This window comes from Branchiostoma floridae, chromosome 14 (genome assembly GCF_000003815.2).
Source record: "Branchiostoma floridae strain S238N-H82 chromosome 14, Bfl_VNyyK, whole genome shotgun sequence".
Taxonomy (NCBI): Eukaryota; Metazoa; Chordata; class Leptocardii; order Amphioxiformes; family Branchiostomatidae; genus Branchiostoma; species Branchiostoma floridae.
The window spans coordinates 5,874,787-5,883,537 of record NC_049992.1 but is presented as its reverse complement, the minus strand read 5'-3'; the positions used below and the strand labels follow the sequence as shown (position 1 = coordinate 5,883,537).

At 42.5% G+C, this 8,751-nt stretch overlaps 2 protein-coding genes across 2 annotated transcripts; one reads left to right on the top strand and one right to left on the bottom strand.

Moving 5' to 3' along the window:
• The first annotated feature begins 391 nt into the window (after window positions 1–391).
• LOC118430044 (collectin-12-like) lies at window positions 392–3,532 on the top strand. The gene is made up of 3 exons (XM_035840749.1): window positions 392–514; window positions 1,539–1,665; window positions 2,193–3,532. Exons 1-3 carry the CDS (start codon window positions 392–394, stop codon window positions 2,837–2,839), a joined length of 897 nt encoding a protein of 298 aa, XP_035696642.1. The 3' UTR covers window positions 2,840–3,532.
• Window positions 3,533–4,205: 673 nt separating this feature from the next.
• On the bottom strand, window positions 4,206–7,221 carry LOC118430716. Its single transcript, XM_035841721.1, has 4 exons — window positions 7,083–7,221; window positions 5,885–6,092; window positions 4,827–4,981; window positions 4,206–4,397 (listed from the first exon to the last, which is right to left on the bottom strand). Exons 2-4 carry the CDS (start codon window positions 6,078–6,080, stop codon window positions 4,221–4,223), a joined length of 528 nt encoding a protein of 175 aa, XP_035697614.1. The 5' UTR covers window positions 6,081–6,092; window positions 7,083–7,221; the 3' UTR covers window positions 4,206–4,220.
• Between the last annotated feature and the right edge of the window lie 1,530 nt (window positions 7,222–8,751).

Here is an 8,751-nt window from a genome sequence, read left to right as displayed (position 1 = left end):
GTATCAGGGAAGAAGAAAAATAGATTTAAAAAAAACTACACAGCTTTGGAAGTCTTGTACACTAATAAGACTCTGGGTTCTTAAAACGTACGGTTGATGTGCAAACAAACAAGACATTCAGAGAAGATGGTCTTATGATGGATAATTAAAGGTCAAATGTTGATAGACCCACCCGACTGTGAGTAACTCATAGTTGTTTGTCAACCTAACACTACCACGTTGACAGCAGACTTGCACTGTCAGGGTTGGAGCACTGACTGCACTAAACCGCGCCCTTCCCAATAGCGCCCTTCCGTCTGACAAAATGCTACCTTCTAAGCATTCTGCACCCAAATATGGGTGGTTCATGACAGTTGTTGCCATGACTGCCTGTGTTCTGAGCATTGTTACCATGGTAACACAGGTGGTGGTTGTTCTTGAGATGAGAAACTTGAGATCAGACCTGGAGACGAAACTGCGTCACAAGGAAGCAGTTCAGGACGGCGGAGTTTTTGCAGAGCTTCAGGACCCCAAGGTGAGCCCGTAGGAATGGTCTTCTCAGATCTTAACACCAGCTGCAATGATTTATTGCAGTTATTATATCTAAACGCGTAAAGGTCTTAAGAAAGATTTTTATCAAAGTTTCCATAAGTTTCAATCAGGAGCTGAGTTTCGGGGCGTGTCACATGAAACATCTGAAGCAACGGAAATGCCGTCTATATATTTACTTGTAGCAATACAACGCCGATAAAAGTTTTTCGAGGAACATTGATGACTTGACACATCAATTTAGACACTATTATACAAGCCTTAATGCTGTCAGGGGCTGACGGGGCCCCTTCCGCGAGGGGTTTGAATCCAGTGGAAGGGCTACTCCCTTTCACGGCATACTGCATTCTCCTCGGCAAATCCCTTTTCCGGCACAAGAGAACCTAGCCAACGTTGAAAATCGCGAATCAACGCCCCCCCCCCCCATGAAAACCAGCCCCGTTCGAAGACTGCAACGGAGTCTTTACTAGTTCTAAGCGCGCGTGGTGCTACGTAGTTTAGTGACTAACAACGATACCATGCCTTATCTAATACATTCTAGAGTCCTTGTTAGTTTACCATGAAACCTGAGAGCGAAGTTTGAAAATCCAAACAGCCAAAACTTTGATATAGTCATAGTGAATACTTGGTTCAATGGTGATGTCTGCAATTTTCCCTTCAAGTTGAACTGAGGACATTCTAAGATTCTTCTTAACACACGTACAGTTCCACGAAAACAGTTTGTTTTGGCCGGCGCAGCCCATGTAACAACAAAAGCGCATACTGTAAATGCAGAAATGTTCGCGGTGGATTAATGTTCGCGGTTTTCGCGGCGGGCGCTTCACCGCGAATTTAAAACCACCGCGAACATTTTTCCATAACAGTAAGAGACTACAGTGCATGGTGCTACCGCGAAATTAAAACCACCGCGAAAAGTCCATTTTCCCGCTACCGCGAAATTAAATCCCAGCATTTACAGTATGTCCACCCTTTCCTCACACGATAACAACTTCCTGCTCGTCTGGTTTCAGCGCCCGGAGGGGCCAGGCTTTCATGGTGACATCGAGGCAGATGGCCCTGGGAAGGAGAGCTTGACTGGGAAAGAGAACTACCACCGGTCCAAGAGGTCCGCTAATAGCGTCACCATGCCCTTTGGAAGTGAGTTTGTTTACGGTGTTGTACCTTTTTCTGTATGCCAAGCAGAGCAAACCCCGGTCTCCAAATACTAGAGCTGTGAAGGATAGAGGTCATGTGGCGTAATCGGCAGGCACTTTGGGCTCAGGCCCAAGAGGTCCCGGGTTCAAAACCTGCCATGTCACCGATATTGTGCCCTTGGCATTGGGAAAGGCACTTTACACAACTTTCCTCACTTCAAACAGGTTAAAAATGAGTGCTAGCTTCGGCTATGGCTGTCCCTCGGATAGGACGTTAAGTTGACATCCCCTGCTTGAGGAAAGCCACACTTAATGCACGTCAAAGATCCCACCACACTTATCGAAAAGAGTAGGGGTTCTTTCCGTTGTGAGTGGCTCATAACCTTACAGTTCAATGACCACACCAGTGGAAATCGCCGTATTGAGGTCACTTGAGTGGTGCCGAATGGCAGCTCTGGACAGACCCTTGCGACTCAGCCCCGCCGGGTGACAGACGGTCCTAAACATATTTGACAACGTAATGCAATTTTGTGTTCTCAGGCTGCCTCCAAGGACCCCCTGGTGTTCCAGGGAGGGACGGCGTACCGGGCGCAGCTGGTTCACCGGGGAGAGACGGTACCGGTCAGCCAGGTGCAGTTGGTTCACCGGGAAGAGTTGGCCAGCGAGGCGCAACTGGTCCACCGGGAAGAGACGGACAGCCGGGCACAGCCGGTTCACCGGGAAGGGATGGACGCGATGGGCAACCAGGCACTGCCTGCCCATGGCATCGAGCCTGCCCCAGCGGCTACGTTAAGTTCCGGGACAGATGCTTCAGCTTCTCGACCGACAAGAAGACCCACGCCAGTGCCAGGTCCGCCTGTCAGGCTGCCGGCGGGCACCTGGCTATGCCGAAGGACCAGGCAACAAACGACTTCCTGCGCAACCAGCTGACCAGGTACCCCAGCGGCTCGGACGCCTGGTTTGGCCTGACTGACCAGCTCCAGGAGGGAACCTTTGTGTGGGAGGACGGGGCGGCAATCACCGGATGGAACAACTGGTGGCCAGGGGAACCTAGCAATGGCCGTGGCTCTGGAGAAGACTGTGCAGAGTGGTTCGCTCTTTATGGCTACAAGTGGAATGATCAGCCATGCTCTGTTTGGCAATATTACGTGTGTGAAGTCAGTGCTTCTGTTCCCTAGCCTAAAAAAAACCGCCAAGTCACTGGCCATAACCTACGTCAGCGAGTAAGGAGATAGAAGTTGGTCAGTTGGATGCCATTTAGTTCCACACTAAAATGATGTGGTAGTCTTGAATTTTTAGCTTATTATGAATATTTTACGTACTTTTAAACGGTGATCATTTTGCCTATGTACCAATCTGCAGCGAGTAAAGAGGATTAACTTTTTTCAGCTACTTTTTCTGTCTATGACTTATTCCTAGCTAGACAAAACTGTCGGACAGTCCGGGTGTTATAATGATATACGAACATTCACAGTGTGTTCATTCTACCGTTGTACCAAGCTATCCACGTGAATTTTCAGTTTACTTATATAGTCAAAGCATAATATTCACAGGACGTGTCAGAAAGGAATATAAACGTGTAGAACAGTACATGTTCACTATCAATGACCTACAGCGAGAACAGAGATTAAGGTCATTAGTTCTAGCTAGACTTAACGGGTGTACTAGTCTTCAAATTTTAGCCAAGGCCAGACCTTTAAACTGTGTCATTTTACCTTTGTACCAGGCTAACCAACTATGATTTCAGTTTTGTTATATAGTCAAGTATAAATTTAACAGATGGGAACGTAAACGTGATATTTTGCACGTTTGATAGATATGTAAATCGAGCATGTGACTAGAAATAAAGCCGTGTTAAAGCCACCTTCACACGAGAGCACGAATGAGCCGGAATGCCGTCCGAATGAATTTCTTTTTCTATTCGCGGCAATTCCTCGCAATTTGTACTGTATTCTAAACATTCGTACTGCATTCCAGATATTCGTCCCCGTTCTTTTGGCTGGCTCGAAAGTTTTTGACATGTTAAAAACTGTCGAGGTGCATTCGAAGTGGAGAAATATCGAATGGCATTCATAGCAGATTCTAAGTGCATTCTGCCTATTCTAACTGGTCTGACCGCATTCTACGGCATTCCAACATTGTTCGAAACATTCTTATCTCATTCGATGGAGAACCGAAACGGCAAGCCACTTCGAATCCTGCCCGAATGTGGCCGAAAGAATATCTCGAATGCAATGAGAATGTCTAGAATACACTACAAATTCACAGGAATAGACAAGAATTTTCATTCTGACGGCATTCTGGCTCATTCCTTCTCGTGTGAAGGGGGTTTAAGGCCCATTTGGAATTCCTACCCGAATGGCCCCGAATGTGGCACGAATTTTGCAAATACTTCATTCCGACTGGTTCGGCTTGATTCCTGCTGATTCGGTTTCAATGTGAAGGCCCTATAACCAGCGATGGTCTCTGTTTTCCTGTGCAACATTGCAGTATTGTTTATTCTACCTCACTTAGTAAATTAGTTAACCGTTAGGGCTAGCCCTTTGTAATAGCCACAGGCTAGTTGGGCAGCCAAACTAACAAATTGATAAACAAGAAAATACTGACCGCTGTGTCGTCCGGGTGGTACAGACAGTCGTAGACTTCGTTAGCACTGTGGGTGTCGTTAAAGGCCTTGACTGAGGCCATGTTTGTATTCCTGTTGCGGTCGCAAGGGGCAAACGCACACTGGGAATCCTGCAAATATCAATTATGGCCAAGGTTAAAAAATATCTTGCTTTCTACTTTCATCTATCGTATTACGATTTTGAATTCTACTTTAAGTGTCCTACACAAACGTATCATCACACAAACTTTTAACTGCGTTAAGGAAAGTACAGATATCTAAGATGATCGGCATAAACATGACGGTAAAGGAACTGTTAATATTGCTATTTCGGTATTGCAACAATTGATATACTTACGTATCTGTACAGTATGTAGCAAATAAGGCATTTCAATGTTCAAACTGTGCACGTGAGATAAAAAACTGAAGATATCTTACTTGTAAACACCACTTGCATAATTGATGTCTGTCAAAACGTGACTCGTTTTGGGTGTATAAGGGAACCATACTGCTCAAGCGCATTTTAAACAGTAAACCGTCTTATTGCATTAAACTTTTACCTCGCCAAGATGCCCATTGCTGTTCAGCCTTTGCTCGGTGTCAAACAAGACAGCGCTGTATGTGCCGTTGTCCTTGCCGCCGTGTGTCACAAGGATGCGCAGACAGGGGTATGCGGATGAGCATTTGTCGCCACAGCTGCAATCCATCCACCTTCCTAAACCAAGAAACGTTTTTTTTTTCAATATTTTGCTTTATCAGGTTCTTGTTAATTCATTATAAAGCAATTTTTTTTGTACGCAACATAAAGCGTTTACACACAACCAACTTTTCAGTGACCGTCTGTCACTTTATTAAAGACAATTCTAGATGTTTTACTTCTCACAGCAGATAGGTGTCGCTGCTGCAATGCGAAGAATGCTGACCCCAAACATTAAGTATGTAGTAATATCTATAAACGCTGTAACAAAAATTGAAATTACAACACATGGCATCACAACCCAAACATTAAATATGTAGTAATAACTATACACGCTGTAACAAAAATTGAAATTACATTACATGGCATCACAACAAACAGGGCATCCAGTCTGTATTCTTGAAGTGCACGTCGTGTAGTAAAATTGATACTGCGGAAGACTGGTATCGCTTATCAAGTGGGCAATTACACTCATGGCTTCTATAGTAGTGTCAATTTTACAACTACAGTCGTGGATATCTTTTTAGTGTCACTACTACAAGTACAATCATTAGGCTATAACACAACTTATTTGCCCATTTCTGTACTTTATCGTCTTGTTGACCATCACCTAAAAAGATTTAAAAAATCTGAAATCAGGCAAAAATAGAAGATATGATGAAAAAGCTGAGTTACTCAAGCAACTGGATATGATTTTGGAACATCCAACCAGATCTATTTTAATTTGCATATCAACTTATAGCTGGGATTAAAAAACTCTCTCCAAAAAGATCTCTCTGTGTCAGTGTCACTGACGAAAGACAAAGGATGGTTGTCTTCTTGAAACGTCTGACCGTTTCCAAAATCATATCCAGTTGCTTGAGTGACTACTTTTTGGCAGATACTATGATTGTTTCTCATGTACATCACCAGTGCACTTACCAGTGAGGTAGCTCTTTGTTGTGGTACATCGTGTTTTCTCAAACTCCAAAGATTTCGTCTCAATGACTGGTTTGACAATGACAACCCCACAGACGATGATGGCAACCGCGGCACATGCTGCCATGACCATGGCAAACACTATCAAACATCTGTACATGTTCAGCTTAGCCATCGCTGTCCGTCGTTCGTCCGACATATTGCAGTGTTGCTGTTGAGAGAGAAAAAAGTCCTTATACCCCCCTCACATTTGGCGAAAATCGATAGCTCGCAGACTCTCTGCGACCTAAAATTTGACAGATCCCCCAGCGAATTTCATAGAAAAGAAACGAATTTCTTTTTACACTTTCTGTGTTTTGTTGTCGTCTTGTCTATTAGCATTTGAGTGGTAACTAATTCTATAGCTCATGACAACAAAAACTATTGTAAAGACCGGTTCTTCAAGGGGATTAGTCAAGCATTCTAGTTCTGTTAACATGCCATGGGGACCTCTCTAGCAGTCACGAAAGTCCCGGATTATTTTTGCCGTAAGAATTTCAAGGGAGGCTATGATATACCTGTGTAAACCGACCGTCGATGTTGCTTCACAAAATACTATACGAGCTATCCATGAGTGCGCTAAAATGCCGTAATTTTTGTATGGAACGTGGGACAATTTGTAGACCTTGTCTCCCGTACTGTATTGTTTGATCGAAATCTATGTAAGAAAAAAAAAAAAAACGACGTTGCATGTAGCTAAAATTGTTTCTTCATCAAAACATCGGCCAACGTGGCATCGACTTACACGTATTCTAGGGGGGGGGGGGGTGCGTTCTTATGTCGTATTTGGTTCTAAATTCCTTGCCACCGTGACGTTTCGGTACGCATGAGTGACAAGGGTAAATACACCTGCCCCCATTCCGGACGTACTCTGAGGTCACATTAGACAAAAAGAGAGCCTTCACTTCAATCTGTTTTCCTTCACTGAAACCAAGAAGCTTTACTTTACTCCGAGCCTTTAACCGGTTTCACAAACAAAATGACTATAATTGATTCATACTGAACTTAAGGTCGAACATTCCCAAGAGAATTCGGCGAATCATAAGCACAATTACTTAGTACTTGGCACGCTATTTCTAAAATGCTACAACAATTGAGAGATGTAACACTCGTTTTCATGCCTAACTATGTCTTCACAACGTGCGTGATATAGCTTACTTACTTCTTGGGTCACAAGGATAAGCAAGGAAAGGTGCGGAGTTTGCTGTTCTGTCCCTCAGACAGGTATGACTAATCGTCAGGTTGTGGACGCTGCTTTCTTTATGCACGCCCCTCCTCAAGTGATGACGACACCTGTTGCCCTGGTTACGGTCAAAGGTCAGACTCAATAAGTCGTCGGGTAGCTTTACGTTACATAAATGTCCTTGGAAGCTAGAATGTGTTTTCAACGATTGGGATAATCAAGTTATTTTAGTGAGTAGCTGAAAGCAAGGACTAACGTTGATTATAACTGTTCTGCCGTCTATTTGGTTTAAATATTTCTTGTAATGGTACGTTCTTATCATATTTTATCATGCCAAATATTCGTCGTGTAGATTTTCCAAATCTACCAGACTCTGTATTTTGCCATATTATAAGTGAAACGTACACACTGGAAAAATAGTTGAAAGAACACAGATGTACAATTTCTACCTGGCTCAAGTAAAAACATCTCTATATTCTTGTAGCCATGTTGTATATCGTCACCGACATGTGATCTGATGTCAACGTGTTGTAGGGTGACAAGCACTGAAGGTCAACGCTCTAGAAAACGTTCTGGTGTCTATTGTTTGTAATGATGAGTGCTTCCGATATTACATAGCTTGGTAACTATTACATGAAATCTATCAATGATAAAACTTTGCCATGTTGATAAAAAAAATGGCGTATATCGTATGGTCCAAGCTCTAATTTTGCCAGTTATTTTGGTATCGCCTACTTCGGTAAATGTAGAATGCATTGTAGCAATGGCAAAACAAATCAAGCAAATCAAAATCTTGATATCCTATGCATGTAATAGTTGTGAAAGTATACCACACAATCGAAAATTTCTGAAGAGTTTAAGTGCAAAGTTCTTGAGTATGAAATATTCCGCACGAAAATGCTGAATGTTAACGTTATTTAGTTACATAATGCTAAATAAAATAGAGTTGTGTTGAATATAAAAGAGATATGTTGCAAATTCCAACAATGACAACCACAATATTTCTCTATTTGTAAGATATAAGACATTTATTTCAATGGTTTACTTTTAAGATATGATCGCAACACATTGAAACTTTTGTGACAGACTAATTACAAGTGCACGAAATTATGTTAGAGGATTAAGACAATCATCATCTGTACGTTCAATGCATGTACGGTAATTCTACACTACAAACAGTAGCAAACCAAATTAATATTATAGAGTTAAAGATATAGAGTAATACTATGAACACACTTCAAACTATCGATATTGTAAATAATAAAAAAAAATTCTTGTACATCCCCAGGTCCAATGTGGTTAAATTGTGCTGTACACATGTGTTTTCGAGTCATGAATACAAGATTGGGACTCTGTACAATCATTAACAACACTGAGACTCCCTACTTACAATTGGATATTTCGGATAAGTTGTTATTAATACCTCACAGGGTATCAACAACAGCTTATAGCGCATCACTCTGAATAAGTTTCCTATGTCTCTTACAGGGCTCAGTCGCAATGTATTTGTATGTGGTTTTGGAGTCAAACGTCTATTTCATATATGAGGGTCTGCATGGGGTGTCCCGACAACGATTTACGCTGAATTCAGAAGAATCCCCTACGTATCAAGAAAGGCAAATACGTTAAATTTGGTCGCCTCGCTACG

Bases quoted from the DNA above. Each gene is read 5' to 3' on its own strand.
- LOC118430716 (XM_035841721.1), bottom strand. From the start codon at position 6,080: ATGTCGGACGAACGACGGACAGCGATGGCTAAGCTGAACATGTACAGA. The intron at 4,982-5,884 runs GTAAGTGCACTG...TTCTTGGTTTAG, and splicing joins AACAAAGAGCTACCTCACTG to GAAGGTGGATGGATTGCAGC. The intron at 4,398-4,826 runs GTAAAAGTTTAA...TGATATTTGCAG, and splicing joins GCAATGGGCATCTTGGCGAG to GATTCCCAGTGTGCGTTTGC.
- LOC118430044 (XM_035840749.1), top strand. From the start codon at position 392: ATGGTAACACAGGTGGTGGTTGTTCTTGAGATGAGAAACTTGAGATCA. The intron at 515-1,538 runs GTGAGCCCGTAG...GTCTGGTTTCAG, and splicing joins CAGAGCTTCAGGACCCCAAG to CGCCCGGAGGGGCCAGGCTT. The intron at 1,666-2,192 runs GTGAGTTTGTTT...AATGCAATTTTG, and splicing joins CGTCACCATGCCCTTTGGAA to TGTTCTCAGGCTGCCTCCAA.